General features: G+C 37.7%; 1 protein-coding gene across 1 annotated transcript in view; it reads left to right on the top strand.

Moving 5' to 3' along the window:
- The window catches only part of Moxd1 (monooxygenase DBH like 1), an 83,524-nt gene that overhangs the window by 18,309 nt on the left and 45,575 nt on the right, over positions 1-19,640 (top strand). The window contains exons 2-4 of the mRNA XM_006986693.4: positions 877-1,023; positions 5,965-6,132; positions 6,423-6,506. Coding sequence (XP_006986755.1) covers positions 877-1,023; positions 5,965-6,132; positions 6,423-6,506 — 399 coding nt within the window. The remainder of the gene's footprint in view (positions 1-876; positions 1,024-5,964; positions 6,133-6,422; positions 6,507-19,640) is intronic.

Raw genomic sequence — 19,640 nt, 5'->3', positions numbered from 1 at the left:
TTGAAAAACAAACTGTGCATAAAACTTAGTATTTTTGTGACAAAATATGAACACCTTTATTTTGATCCTTTCCAGTGTAGTAAGTCACATACTACTTAAAAATCTACAACAGAAAAACATGCTACCCCCATTTTGCTAGTGCGCAAATAGAAGATCTGGAAATGTGACCTCTAATATCCTAGAAAGCCATTTACCAAGACAGCTGAGGGTCAGATTCTAGGCACCTGGGTTTAAGCCCATGCTTCCCATACTGCTCTTGTCCACCTCCCAGAAATGATCCACAAAACTAGAACTTTTTCAGTTGGTCAGTATAGTATGATTTAGTGATTTAATTTCTTTGCATATTTTCTCATTGCATTTCATTGTAATAAGCATATTCTGTTAAAGCTTGTACTGGAATTACCTGTGACTCCCTTCAGTGTTCTGACTTCATGAGTGAAGAGATGCTGTGAGCAACAGACAGGTAGAAAGTGCTGATCTTGGGGCTGGTTCCGGCTTTGCTTCTGTCTGTCTCTTGTGGGGACAAGCCATGGCATGGTGCTGGTCTCCCCCTTTTCATTTGTACACCAGAAGAAATCCACCCAGTGACCTCAAATAGTCATTCATTAATGACGGTCAGTGAACAGTGTGAAGTGTTACTGCTTTTCCCACAAAGGACCAATTGTGTAAACATTGACCAGTTTCCTAGATAACCAACTCTTGACGTATAATAATCCAGTCCATTGGAAAGTCCCAAGATTCATAAAATGGGTTTGGATAAAAGGGTTTTACTATGAACAAACCAAGAATGGACATGGGAATGTCCCCTACATTCTCTTACATTATTTTCATTCTGCTTTTAGAATATCCTGATCTTTGTTTTTCCCTTTTGGACAGGACTACTTCACAAATGCAAACAGAGAATTGGAAAAAGACGCCCAGCAGGATTACCACCTAGACTACGCCATGGAAAACAGCACTCACACGGTAATTGAGTTTACCAGAGACCTGCACACGTGTGATGCCAACGACAAGAGAATCACGGTAAGAAGGGTGAGCGTGAACACTCTCATGGGTAACATATGTCTACACATATGAAGCAGTTGATAAGAGTACAAGGAGGAGACACTGAAAACGGTCGGTATTGGCAAAGTCACACAACCCTTGGGAATATTTAAAACTCTTCTTTGTAAACTCCCACAGTTTTAAAACCTTAAATTTCATTGAAGGCATTTGTATGCAAATTTAACATTTGAAGCTCTCGTTTAAGTCACTTGATTTAAAAAAATAATAAAAGCACATCTTAGCTTTTTCCCTATAAAATTTGAAAATAAATAATAAAGGTCTAAAGAACTGTATTACAAAAAAGACAGTCATAATGCTGAATATGAGGGTGTAATTCATCTGATTTGTAACCGATGTGGCTTTGTAAATTTCTGAAATCCAGATGAATAGTCAGTTGATTATAATCACCTATTGGCATGTTATACGAGGTTTCTTATTTTCAGATTTCACACAAAATTATCTTCATGAATATGCAAATTAAATATTTAGAGGAAATACACTCCTGTGGCGCTTTCCATATTTGCTTTTTACCATTTCGTTTTTGTATAGACCAATAAAATTGTCCTTTTTATTCAACCCACTAAAGCTTCAAAAAAGAGAATGTAAAAAGTCTGAAGTCATTCTGATTACCCTTCAGCCTAAGGCGTGAAGGAGGAAGAGCACGCACGAACAGACCAGCATCACTTTTCGTGGAGCACACAGTACAATAATAATTCAGTTGGAATACTGCTGTCGTCATCGGCCACACAAAGAACAGAGCCAAGGGAACATTCAACACAAGTAGCTCTTCTAAATCATTTATTCTCAGAGTTCTTATTCCAAGGAGCTGGCCAAACACCCTTATCTGTAGAAGGATTCAGTCATTTTTTTTTTTCCTATACTCCTGCAAACCTCTCCCATCCCACAGCCCCTCAGGCAGTCTCCCTCTGTGGCTCAGTCAAAGCCAGTTTCGCTCACTTCCCCTTGGAAATTCCCAGTATTCCTATACTGAGTACAGCTTTGAGTTATAAAATAAACAAGCCCAGACACAGAACTGCCTTCTTCTGTAAGTCCATAATTGAGTTAATGCCTAGAGCAAAATCTGTAGTGTGTGTGTGTGTGGGGGGGGGAACCAGTCTTAGAGTAATTTAATGTTTTTTAAAACAGTATTTTTTATTTTTAAAATATTTTTAAGTTAGCCTACAAAGTAGTGGACTTCATTCTAGCATTTTCATACAAACAGGCCATTCTACTTTGTTTTACTTGCTCCCCTCCCCCACTGCCCTCTCTGTGCCTCCAGATCTTTCTGGCTGGTTCCTTTCTTTCTCATGATAGTTTTTTCCCCCACTTTCTTGTCTGTCTTTCTCTCTTCTTGGAGATCTCTTCTAGCTCTCTCATGATCCCCATTCTAATTTCAGGACCTACCAACACACACACAGACATAAATTCACTCATACATATGATTTAAACTCTAGGTTCATTTAAAAAAGAAGACATACAGATGCTTTCTGAGTCTGGCTTATTTTGTTTACCATGGTGATTTTCAGCTGGATCCATTTTCCTTAAAATATCACTGTTCCATTATCTGGATGTACTACATTTTCATTATCCGTCCAGCAGTTGATAGACATCTAAGATGATTTCATCTTCTAACTATTTTGAATAGTAGACTAGAAATGAGCATGGATAGACAAGTATCTCTGTAGTAGGATATGGAGTCCTTTGGGATATGTCCGGAAGTGGAATAGCTGGATTATATGCTTGTATTTTTCACTTTTTGCAGAAATGCCACATTAATTTCTATAGTGATTGCACATGATTACACTCCCAGCAGCAGTGAATTAAGGGTGAATTTTCCCACACAATCACCTGAATTTGTTGTCATTTGTTTTCTTGGCAATGGCTATTCTGACTGAGGAAAAAATGGAATCTCAAGACTAAAAGGAGGAGAAGAGAGGGGTGAGGAAGGGAATATGGAGAAAGACAACTGGCTTTAAGAGCCATTTAAGGGACAATATGGAAACCTGCTACTGTAGAAGCTTCTGAAAATATATACATCTAGCAAAGAAGCAGAAATGGAGGTACCAAACAGTGGGCGATAAAAGCTCAAGCAGACATTTTATGCCACCAAGTGAAACCTTCATTACCAGGACTGGATCTCATTTAGTTGATTTGTTACCCAAAGGGTTGCCAAACAAACCCAAAAGATCTCGAAGCTTAATTTGAAATTTTTCTAATGGCAAAGGATTTAAAGCACTTGTTTATATTTATTGGTCATTTGTCTTTATTTTGAGAATATATTATTCTGTCCAATAGCCCATTTGTTGACTGGATGATTTGGAATTTTGCTAACTAATTTTTGTAGTTCCTCATGTACCATAGATAATATTCTCCTTTCTGTCGAGCTGTTGGGAAAGACATATTCCATGCTGTAGTCAGGCTGTCTCTTTACCCTGGTGAGTGTTTCTTTTGATGTCCAGATACTGTCCGTCCTCCCGTTTCTCAACTCTTGGGATTATTTCTAGTTCTATTTAAAAACAGTTCTAACCTATGTCTACTTCTTGAAGTGTTTTACTTGTGTTTTCACTTAGTAGTTTCAAAGCTTCAGGTCTTACATTAAAGTCTATTTGATCCATTTTGGGTCAATTTTTGTTCAGGTAAAATATTAGCTTTCTTTTTCTTCATGTGGAAATCCAGTTTCTCCAGAACTGTTTATTGAAGACACTGTCTCTTCTTCAAGGTGTGCTTTGTTGAAAAGTAGCTGTCAGTAGCTTCCTGGATTTATTTCTAGGCCCTCTATCGTATTCTATTGACCTACATGTCTGCTTCATAGTAATTCTGCCAACCCATGAGTATGGAAGATCTTTCCATCTTCTAGGGACTTCTTCATTTTCTTTCTTCAGTGTCTTAAAGTTTTGATTGTAGAGCTCTTCCACGTCCTTGTTTAGTGTTATTCCTAGGCATTTTATTGGTTTGAAGTCATGCAAATGATATTTTCCTTAATTTCATACTGAACAAGTTTATTATTGATCTATATAAAAGCTATTGATTTTTGTAAATGAATTTTATATCTTGCTATTTTACCCCATGTGTTTATCAGGTATAAGAATTTCCTGGTGGAATCTTTAGGGTCTTTAAGATGTAGGATCATGTCAATAGCAAATTGCAGTAAGTTGACTTTTTTCTCTCTTATTTGTATAACTATTTCCTCCTCTTTTCTTAGTAGTATAAGAATTCTAGCCGGGCGTGGTGGCGCACGCCTTTAATCCCAGCACTTGGGAGGCAGAGGCAGGCGGATCTCTGTGAGTTCAAGGCCAGCCTGGACTACCAAGTGAGCTCCAGGAAAGGCGCAAAGCTACACAGAGAAACCCTGTCTCGAAAAAACCAAAACCAAAAACAAAAACAACAACAACAAAAAAAAGATTTCAATTACCATAGTGAATAAAAGTTGAGAAGCACCCTTATCTCATTCTTAACTTTAGAGAACATATTCTTAGATTTCCACTATATTCTGTACTTGGTAACAGTTTTGTCATATATGGTCTTTATTTTGTTGAGATAGTTCCTTCTATTCCTGGTCTCTTCAGGACTTTTATCATGAAGGAATACTGAACCTTTTAGAAGGCCTATACTGAATTTGTTGACATCATTAGGTGATTTCTTAAGTCTAAGTGCTGTATTATATTTACTGACGTGTATATTGAGCCAACCTCACAACCCTGAAATGAGATAAAGTTAGTCATGGAGTATGATCTTTTTATTATGCTCTTGAGTTTGGTTTGCTAGTATTTTAACAAGAATTTTTGCCTATGTATTCATGTTGAAATTGATTTGGTAGAATTTGGCAGGGACTTCATCTAGTCATAAACTTTTCTTGGTTGTGAGACTTTGTATTACCATTTCAGTCTTGTTGATTGTTACACACCTGTTTAAGTTGTTTATATCCTCTTAGTTTAACTTGGGTAGGTTATGTGGTTGTAACATATTCATGGGTAGACATGAACAAACATCTACTCGCCCTGATAAGAAATGAGTAACAAATCAAAGTAAAGATAGTACCAAAGTCAGGCTTGGGATTACTAACAGGAGGATGGGTGAGAGGATGCTCAGGTAGCTGCATTACTAAAAGCTCGCCTCAGCATGGGTCACAGCTTATGAAAGCTGGAAACCTGGGGCACACTGTACAACTTGCAGGCAGCTGGACAGGCTGGACTCTATCTTCTAAGTAGCTCAACTGCTCTCTACTTCTTTCGGGTATATGGGCAGATGGGAACTGAGCCTATTCTAGATAGTTCAGCTTGTCTGAATCTTTTAAATAGCTCAGCTGGTTAGAAAGTATTCTCAGAGCCTCCATTTGTCTGAGTGTGTCTCTCAGAAGTCCTTAGTGCTCATATACACTTGGGGAAGGAGGAGCTTAGAGTATCTGGTCAATTTCAGGGACTTCCTGAAGCTCTTGAATTGTTTACTTTTCGTGTTTAAGGAAGTTACTTCCAGGACAGAATGTTTCACCTCACTTTATAACATCCTGTAGATTAGTGAGTGTCCTTCAAAGATGGAAGATTTTATTCAAGAGGAAATTTCTACATAACACATGTATATCTAGAAATTTATCATTTCTTCTATTTTTTTCCATTTTATTAATATCAGTTTTCAAGGGGTTCTCTACTGAGTTTCTGGATTATATTTTGATAACATTCCCCCTCTTAATCTCCAATTTTATTAATTTGAATATTCTTGCTTTTTATTTTGATTAGTTTGGCTAGAATTAGATCATTTTAGGGTTCTTCAGGAGAGATTAGAATCAACTCTTTGGATACTTTAAATATCTTTATTCTCATTTCTTCATTCTTATACACTGCTTTAAGTAGAGTCATTTAAACATAACTCAACGGCAAGGAAAGTACCCTTATGAGACATAATGTACCTATGTCTGATTACCAGGACAGCACAGTGAGAGTTATCTGGGCCTACCACCATGAAGATCCTGGAGAATCTGGTCCCAAGTACCATGACTCAAATCGAGGCACAAGGAGTCTGCGGTTGCTGAACCCAGAGAAAGCCAATGTGTTGTCTGCAGCCTCCCCATACTTTGATCTGGTAAATCAAGACGTAAGTTTCTTCTTTCCTTATTTCTTTCCTCTTCTCTTTTTAAACAAAGAGATGAGTTAACTGGAAGTTTGTAAAAGACTATTTGCTCATGTTATTAAATTTAATGCCATGTCGGGGGTTGGGGATTTAGCTCAGTGGTAGAGCGCTTGCCTAGCAAGTGCAAGTCCCTGGGTTCGGTCCTCAGCTCTGTTAAAAAAAAAAAAAAAAAAAAGATAAGATAACAAAAAAAAATTTAATGCCATGTCAACTGAATGTGACTTTTTATTTTCTTCTCCTTCTTCTTAAGACAGGTCCCCATTCCAAATAAAGGCACAACATACTGGTGCCAAATGTTTAAGATTCCTGCATTCCAGGAAAAGCATCACGTAATAAAGGTATGTGACTTTCATGTGGGCAAAATTTCATTGATGTGAATGAAGAAAAAAAAAATTTCTTAAATTGAAAAATAGTAAAAAAAACTATAGAAATGATTTCTAAGTATATGGAAGTTAGTGAGAAAGAAGAAACTATTTTATCTGATCCACACACTGTTTTCAGATATTGAAAGTTTGGGTTACAGTTAGTATTTCAGGTATCTTCCAGTTTTACACATCTAAAGTAAGCAGGCGATGTTGCTATAGTAGGAACTGCTGTTTTAAATAGTATGTTTACATATTGACAAATCCTAAGCAGGAAAGTGACATTTCCCACTTATGTTGTTTGAGAATATCTACTTCATTCAAAATACTAGATGTTGTCATAAAGAAGACTGTTGTGTTTGCTTGAAGATAGGAAAAAAGATAATTAGTGATCGCTACTCAACTGATGAAAATGAAAACTTGGACAAGCTCAAAGCATGGATAAGCTCTCTCTTGCCCTTGACATGCAGTTCTCTCTTCCCATTCCCTGAGATTGGGTCTCCCAAAACTTTAACATCCAACTGGTGAATGAACAGACCTCTGCCTCTGACAATTATTGGCGGTTCCAAAGAGATTGAAAATTAGGCCATAAGCTCTCCAAAACTTCACAGGGCTATTATAGAATAAGACAGAGTTAAATATCACCAACTGAATAATGTGAACCCTTAGAATGCCTGATGTTGCTACCTGTTTGTTGGCACCCAGATTATGTCATGAAATAGTATGGATGTAAGAAAGGAGCCAATGACTAGATTCTGGCCTCTAGATGACACATAGGTTTGAACTGGTTCTTCCTTTCATTATCATTACATGCTTGGGTAAATGACGGAATAATGCTGTAGCCTCAGTTTTCTCTGCTGTAAACAGTCTCGATCATAACATTCTCCCTACCGAGCTCAGAGCATTTAAGCTGAGGGAAGGAAATTCTCATACCCTCTAGAGTGACTTATATATGTTGATTTCTATTGTATTCATCCAGTTGCCCAGATCTGTCTTTGCTTCTAGGATGCTTCACAGCTGTGTAGGGTACAGGGAATGTATGAGTTAATACATAGTCCCAAACATTTACAGGATGTATTTTGCCAACAGTTGTCTTAGCAACCATACAACAGTAAATGCATTGCTTGCCTCTAAAAGAAGCTCTTTTTGACTTCATGCATGTGTAAGCAGAAGGTGGATTCGAATATGTACTTAATGCAGGGCCAAAGCTCTTCACTCGTGTCAGTGAAGTCTTTGTCAGAAAATAGAATATTCATGAACACTGTGAGCCATTTACAAGCTTCTGGCCTAAGAAACAGATGTAAAACTAGGTCCCGAAATGAAAACAAACATTTCACAAAATAAGTCCTTTATTCATCTTAAACCTTGATAGATGGTAAAATCCTTAACTGCTTCCACTCACATACTTTATTCTTATCATCATTAATGCTAAAGACTGAATTGAATGAAATAAAGATAATTGTGTCTGTCTGTGGAATGTCAGTATGGCTTTCATTTGCTTGACACCTCACTGAGAATTCTTAGGTAGCTTTTCTGTCACAAGCCTCTCACAGTAACACAGATAAGAAGGCCTTGAAGTAGGTACTGTGAAATCCATTGATGCTTTTACTACATGTTTGTAGCAAGAAAAACAATTGCACGAAAGACTCTATACATACATATGTATACACGCACACAATTGTAGGATTTGCAGTTCGACTAAAACCCAATAGATCTTTACTTTGAGTAAGACAGAGTTTGAAAGAGGGCTATCAAGTAGAAGGAGGTTCCTGTCAAGTTTGTGCCTGAGAAGACTTTTAGTGACAGCACTTCAAAATTCTATTAATCAGTTCACAGTATCCCTCACAGGATAGATTTCTGATCTTATCTCACAGCCCCAAAGTAAAGTTCACTTAATATCATGAAGCACAATCATCCAACTAAGACAACATACAAAGAATCAAGCCCTACTGGGAACAGGGTCAAAATATTTGTGCTGTAAAATTTGTTTACAGACCATATTTCAGAAGATGTTTTAATTTTAATAAATGCTATAATGAAGTTCTAGTAAGCTTCTGAAGTAAAATTCATAGGTCTAGAACTTTCCTAGAGATATCATCTAGTTTCCAGCCTCTCTGTCCTGGAAGAGATGATCTCTAATATGTAATCTTCCCATGGAAACAAAGATTCCTGCTTTGTTTGAAAAGTCACAAGTGGTGGTGTTTCCCATTTTTCCTTGCACCTTGCCCAACAATGAAATGTGTTAAAAGGGCTCCGCCATGCTGGAGAGATGGCTCTGCAGGGAAAGGCACTGGCTGGGAAGCCTGACAACCCGAAACACACGCAGTCAAAGGAGAGAACCAACCCTCACAAGTTGTTCTTCAAGCTCTATATGTGATTTATGTATTTCTCTGTGCTGCCTGCACATACCTCCCAACACACACACAAAATAAACAAACAAATGTGTCTTGGTTAGGGTTGCCATTTCTATAACGAAACACCATGACCAAAAGCAAAGTAGAGAGGAAAAGGTTTATTTGACTATGCTTCCACATCTGTCCATCATTGGAGGAAGTCAGGACAGGAATTCCAGCAGGGCAGGAACCTAGAGGCAAGTGCTGATGCAGAGGACATAGAGTAATTATTGGCTTGTTCCTCATTACTTGCTCAGCCTGCTTTCTTATAGAACTCAAGACCACCATCCCAGAGGTGTCTCCACCCACAAGGGATTTAGCCCCACCACATCAATCACTAGTTAAGAAAATATTCTACAAGCCCTGCTACAGTCTGGTCTTATAAAGGTATTTTCTTAATTGAAATGCCCTCCTCTCAGATGACTTGAGCCTATGTCAAGTTGATATAAACTATCCAGCACAAAATATAAAAAAAGTTTAGGCCTTGGTCCTTCTCTGATACAAAGTACTTTTTACAGAAGATAGTTTTTGGATTATCAAGTATGTGATTTATACGGAGTTTTTAAAATATTGATTATAGATTGATTTTTACAAGATAAAAATTTCACTATAATTCAAAGAAAGTTTCTTATTTGTAGCTTAAATGTTGAGGCTATATATTTTATGGCTGTAAACAATAACAAAACTAAACAGATAAGTCATATCAGTAGCCTAATCATGAATTAATTTTATGGGAGTGACTGAAGTTAATAACATTATTTAAATTTAAAATTTTAACTTTAACATGTAAAATGATTTATGATAAGGATTATGAAATGATAAGGTAAATAATATTGAAAATTACTAAAATCACACAATAAATATTTTTTCTGGAGCAAGATGGGATTATAACAAAAGTTATTTGTTCAAATTCTCTTATGACTTCAATATATTGATTTCTATTTGATTACTGAAAAAAAATTGGTTGAATTGTGAATTGAAACTAGGCATAGTGGTATCCCTGTATTCTAAGCTCCCAGGAGGCTAAGGCTGGAGTAATGTTCAAATGTCCAAAGGCAAGCCTGGGTTATTTATAAAATACTGGGGCTTCAAAAATGTGTGTGTTAGATGACAGCATTTCATTATTGCAAGTGACTGTGGAAATTGTAGAAAGTTCTTGGTAATTTCTATTAAACCCACTCTTCTTGCTTGGGAGGATCATTTGTTCACATCATCTGCTCCCCACACTGGCAACCCATGCTCAGCCCATCTTGCCACAGTTCAGCATGGGCTGCTTTATGTAGCTTTCTCACATTGTGTCCTTACCTTCAGCTTGGAATTCATTTTAATAAATGATTTCTTCATGTGATGTGCTCAACAGTGAAAATATTGTAATGACAAATAACACTTAAACATGCTGCATTAGAAGCTGGAGTTATTAGTTGGTTTAATTCAGTGTCCTTTAAGGGTTTTTATCATCAGGGAATTCTCTTCACAGGTAATCCGCACCTTGAATTTATCTGTTCAAACAGGTATATCATTTTGTTGTTTTTATCTAAGTTGTTCTATTACCAATAAAGACTTGGGAGTCAGATATTGGGGTGAAACCTGTTGGATCAAAGAGATGGTGAGAGGAGCGACCAGCTGACCTACCCTTTTTTTATCTGAGACCCAGCAAGTGCATCTCTCCACAGGTCCCAGACCAAAAAAGACCTCAAATCTCTAAGTCTCTCCCTACTACTTCCTGTGCATCTCTCTATCCATCTCCCTGGTCCTCTGTACTCTCTATGGCTAATTTTTGTCAACTAGTCCCTGGCTTTGCCTCCTGATCCAAGGTTAATTTTATTAACACACTCTTGGAGTTTCTCAGTGAGATCAAATATCTCACAATATCATTCAACTAACAAGTATTCATTGATAGCTGGCTCTGTTAGAAAAGAAAATAATCTATGTGTAGCTTAGAATAATCATGGTCCCCGCATCTCCTCAGAGCCTGTCTTTACTGATTTCCTATAGGAAGCATCAAGCCTTACTGAACTTGAATCCTTGCAAACCATTTGTTCAACGTGTCTATGGTAAAGGTGTTAGCTATTTCCACATCCCAGTCTTCACTAAATGGAAACAATATGTACCTTAGGAATTGTTAAAACTAAAAGTTAAACTGGAGTTTGGGCAGTTGATTTTTTTTCTAATCACAGCATTGGGCACAGAAACTCTTCATGAACCTGACTGTTGTTATTGGGCGATTTATGTTTATCGTTTCTCCTGGAATGACTTTTCACTGAAAACTATATTTACTGAAAGCCTGAGTAAGGACAAGTGCCATGCTAAAAGTTTAACCAGAGCTGAGGTTTAAGATAGGGTTGCTTTGACTAATGATAAACTGTTTACCTTTCTCTAATTTCCCCTCCTAAAAATTGGGGGCGGGGATAGATATTATTAACAATGTTACTATGACAAATGAATGAATCAAATGGGTTTAATATTTAGAACCATGAGCAAACTGGCACCTACTCTATCAAATAATGCATTTGCAACAAATAGCTGCTAGTTTGTTGATCATCTTGTTAGGTGTCTGAGTTGCTGAGAGATTTTCCATTAGCCTTTCTAGATATTCAGAGATTTAAATAAAACCTACATAATCGAGCTGGGAGATAACTTAGTAAAGTGCTTGATGAGTGGGCGTGAGGAACTGAGTTTGATCTCCAGCACCCAAGTAAAATGCCTGTAGTTTCAGTTCTGGAGACACCAAGATAGGAGGACCCATGGGAGCTTGCTAGACAGTCCAGCTGAATTTGAACTCCAAGTTCAGTGTGAGAGCCATTGAGGAAGACATCCAGTGTTGACCTCTGGCCTCTACATGAACACATGCACCACACAACAACAATGAGCTCCTAGATTATCAGTCACTTCATTTACAGAGAGCACCTTGAAAAATGTGTGCTTTAGAGAATGCACTAAAAAAAATGTTGAGGTAAAAGGAAACACTGTCATCTTCAATAACCCCTTGGAGGGAAATGTTATGCTTTTTGTATGTCCCTGAAGCAAGCACAGCCCTCTTCATGTGATTAGACATGCTTCTGGGCTTTTTGGACAACATGGCTGCTAAATTGCAATGATGGATTGTGAATGCTTCCTAGGAAAACCTGAGCATAACTGCCATTAAATAGGCATGAAGAGTCCTTGAAAGCTGAATACTGTATAATCATAAATAGTTACTAGAAAGTGGATCCCCTGCCCTAGGCATATAGCATAAATATTTGTCCTCATATCCTATATTAAATATATGCAGCTGACCAGTTTCCCTATTGCATTCACTCTTTTCCTAAAATAAAAAGACATTGTTAGATGGAGAACTTCATCATTAAAGCATGCCAAAAACACCAGATGTGGTAATAGGTAAACCTTTGGAGTAAATATTAGTCATCGTGAGAATTTGGGAATGACTGGTATAAAACGACTTTTTTTTTTTTTTTGTGAGTATCAGAATTAACTTTTTTTCTCACAGTGCATCTCATTCCTGTTTTCCCCCCTGAATTGACATCTTAATTGGTGTTGGCTTTCTTCCTCATGGAAACGGTTTCAATCTTGTTATCAGGAAGTCTCCATGCTTTGAATCCTGTTCATGTGTCCACCTCCTGTTTCATTTTCTCCTGTGGGAAACTCGAGGTGTGCTATCGACTTCTGACTCAATGGTTGTTTGTGCTTTTCCCAGATCTTCTCTAATCGTGGAGGATGGTGTTTGCTCACCGCTGTCTCCCTTTCATCCCTGGCTCTTACCATATTCCCGGGAGGCAAATCTTTGGATCTTTAGATGGATCTATTTAACAAGTTGAGACAAATGAACTTTCACAAGAAGCCTCATGTGAAAACACCTTTCACTCCTTTTAAAAAACTTTGCAACACTAACTATTCTAGTAAAAGTTAATGCTGTAAATATAAAATTTTTAAAAATCCACATTTTGACGATTTGTGTCACAAAGATTATTGGTGTAAAATAATTATATCCCTAATATTTAAATAATCTGATTATATATAAACACGAGTATATACGTGTGTGTGTGTGTATGTGTGTGTGTGTGTGTGTGTGTGTGTGTGTGTGTGTGTGTGTGTATTAAGGAAGAGATGAAAAGACTAGGGTATTTACTATGACTAAACCTAAAACTTTGGATGGAAAGTTGTTAGTAGGAACACCAGCCCTACTGATAATGATGTGACTCGAAGTAGCACATTTTAAAGGTTTTTGATACGGGTGCTCAGTTTTAAAGACTTTGCTCTGTATCCTCTATGTCACAGATCTTTGTCTATGTCATAGATACATCTGTGTCACAGATACATTGGGGATTTGTCTAGCTACCTGGGTGTTCTTTATGGTCACATACAGTACAAGTTATTGAGTTCACTCTGAAAGCATGTCTGTTCGTGAGCGTGATTTATTGCTCTGCTGCTAATTAGCTTTCCGACCCTAGAGAAAACACTTAACCTTGCCTGCTCCTCAAATTCCTTCGCAGTCAGATAAAGAGATTTGACCAGATGATCTCAATTGGCTCTTTCTGGTTCTAAATGTCTATGACTTGCTGAAAACAAAAGCTGGAGTCTGTGTGGGAGACCAGATGTCCCGTGGTCTGAGTTTCCCATACTCCAGCTTCTCACAACCCTGCAGCAGTCCGGAGTGCAAATGCCTCCCCTCGAAATTAAAAGACCCTGGTAGGGGTTCCTTTACCGTAGATTTTGATGCATCTCAATCCTCTCCTGGGCATTCCACCAGAAGACTCTGGGAAGTCTAGACACAATTGTGGCAATCTAGTATGTTAACAGCAAGACTCAATTTGTAAAAAAGAGATCAGGAGACTTTATTCTATCTGGGCTATCAACCATTCACCTTTTAATCCTTATACCTACAAGTTACTGAACTTGCTGCTATTTTTATTCAATGACTATTTCATTTCTATAACAGTTTCTTATGAACATATTCAGATTTTACATTAAACAAAACAATGAAATCACACATTTACAGTCTCTATTATGTACTGGCTCAAACAGAGTCTATGATTCAAATCTTGGCTCCTTAGGCACTAGATGCTGATCCCAGGCAAGTTACTTCACTTCTTTGAGTCTTAGGCTAACCATTTACAAACAGGTCTAGTAAAAGAGCTTGTCTCAATTGTTAGTTGTTATTATCAAATGAGTGTTTACATGTTCCGCATATATTGGCTTAATAAGGACTAAGTCATGTTACCAATTTACCATGGTTTTCAAACCTCTTAAATCTTCGGATAAGACAGAGGCAAGGCTTTCCTGAAATGGGCTGGAACAGAGCACAGTGACTGTATCCTGACTCTGCTTTTCATTAGCTAAGTGCCCTTGGGCAAAGTAAACCATCAGAGCTTGCCTCTTCAGTCGTAAAGTAGGAAGAGTAATTCTCAGTGAAGATAAATAGACAAGTGAAACCACCTGTTGCATAACAAGCTCGTAACTGCTTGTTTTCTTCCCTCGAAGGGGATTATAGCGATGGATGACGAAAACTGACTTCTAGTATTTTCTCACAGGCTGCACAGAGGCCAGGCTAGGCAGTAAGTCACTATTTTATTTTGAAAGAAAGATTCCCTAGGAGTTAGATTTCATTGCTTGCTCCCATTACCCTAAGCCAAATGAAATGTAAGCTACTCTCTCCCCTACTCTTGTCTAAGTAAGGACAAAGTCCAGCTGGTGACTCTCCTCGGGGACATTCTTGGACATTCTTAGCTCTCCCATTAGTCTTGCATATGGTGACTTTAAATAATGACATTTTCAACAGACATTGGATACTTATGTTCCTCGGTTTATGTTCTACCACCCAGTCCTACCCCCTATTTAGTGGATCACTTTCAGGTAGTGCCAGAGGTTGGATGAGAACATGATAAAGCATTAGCACATACAATGGAAGTTAATGGCTGTAAAATTGGCAAAAGACTCTATCATCACTTTTATGGACAGAGGACAAAAATATTTATATTGAATTCTAGGTATGGGTGGTCCAGCCAGATTAGTAGATGTTGGTGGCATTGAGATATGAATGACTGCCTTGACCCAAGGAAATATTTAGGTAAAACCTGTGCTTATTTTTGCTACTTAGATATATCATCTCATCAGGATTTCTTTACAAGATAAACTCACTTTCTACAACTTTCTGGTGTCAGACAAGGTCAAAGTAACATAGTTAACACCGTACAATGCATATGAAGCAGAGCCAAGATTTGAGCATAGATCCTCGGTGAAAAACTAACAGACCTTTCTCTGTATAGTCTTACTAACTCATGCCTTTTGACTGCACCCCCCCCCAAACATACACAAGATATTTGTGTTACAACGAACAAAAGATCCATGTGGGGAATGTCTGATAGCACACATTCAGCCTGAGTTTTTTCAGTAGACTTCTCAGAGCTCAGGCTGCTTTAGTTCCTGTTATTGACATCTTTACTGAGACATGTTATACAAAGAACTGTACATGTGTAATGTGCCCTAGTGATGACCTTGAACACATGTAAATCCCCCTGACCTTATTTCCAAAGCCAAGGTAAAAGATGTTTTCACCACCTCCCAAAGTTTCCTAATGTTGCTTTTCTTTTGTTGAAGTAAGAACACGTAACATGAGTTGTGCCATTTTAACAAACTTTGAAATATACAGAACCATATTGGGCAAGGGTGCTTTTGAGTCCCATAGAATGTAAACATATTTCTCAGGCTGCATAAGGCAACCCTAACCAGAACCTTCAGAAACTTCAGCTTAAAGATCCTGGGAACTGGCAGATGTTGTGTGGCATCTGAGTACACAGAGGCCTGGAGTTGCAATGCTCCACATTAAAACAAACAAACAAACAAACAAACAAACAAACAAACAAACTGCCAATGATGAATGATGCATATAAAGCTTCATGAATGATTTAGGAAGTTATTTAAGGTTAGAGTTAAGATGTTTAGATTAAAGATTATGCATATGGCTATAGAAAGGGACAGAATGTTGAATCTGAGATGATGCTAGGGGGAAAAGAATTAGCGATAATTTAAATGAAAAGAAGGTTATGAGCTCTAATCTTATTGAGCATATGCTACAGCCTAAGGATCATTGGAAACAAGCAGCTTTTGGTCAAGTTAAAAATCTTCCTCAGAAATGAAAATAATGATAACTGGCCATTTTATTTCCATCCTGACAGTGGTCTATATAAAGTGACCCGTGAGATGAAATACTAACATTTGTGCTTGGCCTTAAAAACCCCTGTAGTACTGTAAACCAAGAATAGGACACACTGGGAAGAAAGCTGGAAAAACTAGCATCTCAGAGCTGCCTAAGAACCACTGGGATCCCAGATTCTAATCCTACCCCAACCACTGGCCACCTGGAAACCAATACCATGGTGCCTCTAGGAGATGAAATTCATGTTACCCAAAACACAGTAAATCTGTGATGTTGAGAAGTGGTTCTGTGTGATTATTAATCCTTAAGAATGTTGTGCCTTCATTCACTAAGTAGTGTAAGTGGCAAAGCTAGGCATTTATAAATACATACATTTGTAAGTGTTTCTTTGCATTTTTTTATAAATTAAGTTGTAATACAAAATTATGTTAAAATTTTAAAAATAATGCAGATAATTTTTGTGTGTTCCTAGAACAGATTATATTATAACCTTCAGTGTAAAAAATCATATTAGTATACATCAGACCCAACTGATGCACAAATTATTATAGTTTTTAGAGTTGGAACTTTTAACAATTAGTAAAAAAAATCATGCATGCAATGAAAACTGACTTTTAATAAGTGAGATATTTGAAATCCAAGTTTGTGTAACTCATGAATTGCCTATATTTCACAACTTTGTACTTTACATTCTCAAAGCTGAATTGACACACTATTAAGCTTATTTACTCATCAAAAAGTCAAAATAAAAGCTTAATAATATAACTACTTTAGAAAGGGGAAATTACACCAAATTTAAAAACCTTATGGATGCATCTTGCTCTTTTGAGTCACTATTGTTCTGTTGGTTCATATCCTTAGGGGACAGCTTAAAAATCATTTAAGTTAGACCTTGATGGATGGTGCCAACTCCTGTGTGAAGGGGTAATTGTTGATATTGTTTGGAAAAGTTCCCCCAATTAACCCTGATGCCAACCTACTGTTTGAGAATCACTATTTTGTACTTATTTAAAATTCCCAGATGGCACTTATTATTATATTAATAGTTTCTAGCACACAGTAAGGTGCTTTTCATAGTAACACTAATAGTACATTTAATTGTAGTAAAATGGAAGGTTGAACACATGTTGAACATCTACTATCAGAATGTTGTAGTCTGCTGGTGAAGGAGAACCCAGGTGGCTGCACTTGCTGCTCTTGGAGGGGGCCCAGGTTTTATTTCCAGTATCCACATGGTGGCTCATAATGCCATCTAACTTCAGCTTAGGGAATCCAATGCTTTTGTCTGCCCTCTGGGGGATGGCACACACATGGGATGAAGGATGTATGAACTCAGGCAGGAATAGACATACACATAGCAATTTCAAAAACAAATCTTATAATTCAACAGTCTATGGTATTGGCATCATTTATTCCTTGGTACATTGTATGTGTATTTGCAGAAATAGAGAAGCTGGAAACCCAGCTGCATCCTGGAGCCACAGCTGCACTCTATTATAAAACCTGAGCCACTTCAGAGCTCAAGGATGCTTTGTTCATGAAGGAAAAGTCTTATGTTCTAGTGAAACTGATGCACTGACCTTATGTGGAGACAGTAATGTTTATAATGTAATGATATTCTAGAAACAATACTGAAGACTGCCTAGCAGACTTTTAAGAGGTGATTTTTTTTTAAATCATTTCATCACTCAAAATCTCACCAAATCTTAGAGAAACTTTCATCACTGAAACCAAATTCTCACTGAATCACTATCTGTATTTTAAATGTTAAGTAACAGCAAGACTAATTAAATAACTTTTTTGAGACAGGGTTTCTCTGTATAGCCCCTGGCCATCCTAGAACTAGCTCTGTAAACCAGGTTAGCCTTGAACTCAGAACTCAGAGATCTTCCTGCCTCTGCCCCCTAAGAGCTGGGATTAAAGGTGTATACCACTACCACCTAGCAATAGCTTTTAGCATGTGCTTGATATCTATAGTTTCTCAGCTCGAAGAAGCCCTAAAATATATGCAACACTAATTAACAGTACAATCTAGATAGATGCTTACTATGCCCAGTACATATCTTAACTACCAGAACCATCCTTTCATCTGACACTTTTAAACTGCAAAGGATAAGTGAGTGCCTATGGAGTGTCTACTTCAGACAGTATTCAGTGCCCTGTCTTTTTATCACATAAAAGTCATGTAACATAATAGCCATCTGCATGAAGGAACTCACCGCCCCGATAAGGAGAAAATGTGCATATGCAGAAGTTAAGAGAGCCCATACATACAACTAACTTGTAGACCTTTGTGCCCAACTTCATGGTAGAAGTAAAAGAAGAAGAGCAGTAGAGTTTGACATACTACAAACAGACATTTCCTGTCCTGCCTGCCAATTCCCAAATAACCACTCAGAGGCTTATATTACTTATAAATGCTCAGCTGATAGCTCAGGCTTATTACTAACTAGCTCTTACATTTAAATTAACCCATTTCTATTGATCTATATATTGCCACGTAGCTCATGACTTTACTTGTCCTCTAACATCTTGCTTTTTTGGGCAACTGACTCATATCTCTCTGATTATGCTCTTCTTCCATAGTCCTGAGTTTGATTGTCCTGCTTAACTTTATCCTACCTTGCTATGGGCCAGTCAGCTTTATTATTAACCAATGAGAGCAGTACATATTCACAGCACACAGAAGGATTATCCCATAGTAGGGTACAGTTCCATGTCCTATGGAAACACTAATTTGGAGATGATACAAAGGAGATAGATTTCAAGTGGGAAGAAGTGATGGTGTACTGAGGATGACTGGAAGCAAGCTCTCTGGAAGAGACTTGGTATTAACATAAAACCATAAGTTTTCGAGGCTCACTGAGAGCTCTGTCCATCCTCACATAGAAACCCACAAAAGAGACAATGTCACCTCATTCCACAGGTGGGAAACTGTAGCCCAACAAGTTAAGTAACTTGCCTGTGGCTGATCATTCTCCTCTTGGCATCCTTTCCCTTGAGGAAGACTGTAAGTTGCAAAAGTAACCATGAACAGCACTCTGGTTACTTTAGCCTTAAATGGGACTACTGTATCTGTAAAAAAAAAAAAACAGCACCTGTTGACTAAAACCTAAGGCCTTTGCTTTGTCTTTAGCATTCTGAAACATTACACATCAGTATGGAGGAAGCTCCATTTGGTTCCACATGTGGCAAAGAAGCATTGATGCTATAACCAGCATCTGCTTGTACCAGAGCCAAGGAGCAAGCAGCTGCTGGCTCAGTTTCAGATCCTTAGTCTAAATATGTCAAACTTGAATGCACAGTGACTTCTTGTCAGGGAAACCACATTTTTTTTTAATCATCGAATGCCCTAACCGTGCAAGACAAAACTGTGAAATATTGAAAGGGGCTGCATACTGTAGCCTTTCATACCTAAATGGAGTTACAGATTTTTGTCTTTGAATGATATCATTGTGTGGGTTTCACAACTTCATTTAGTGTTAAAACTTTGGCAAATTGCATCATACTTTCTGTAATAGATATCAAGGCTACCTCATAATTACATGCACATGCATATAACTG

The sequence above is a fragment of the Peromyscus maniculatus genome, chromosome 16 (assembly GCF_049852395.1).
Source record: "Peromyscus maniculatus bairdii isolate BWxNUB_F1_BW_parent chromosome 16, HU_Pman_BW_mat_3.1, whole genome shotgun sequence".
Lineage (NCBI taxonomy): Eukaryota > Metazoa > Chordata > Mammalia > Rodentia > Cricetidae > Peromyscus > Peromyscus maniculatus.
Note: the sequence above shows the minus strand (reverse complement) of the source record. Positions and strands in the feature narration are given on the sequence as shown.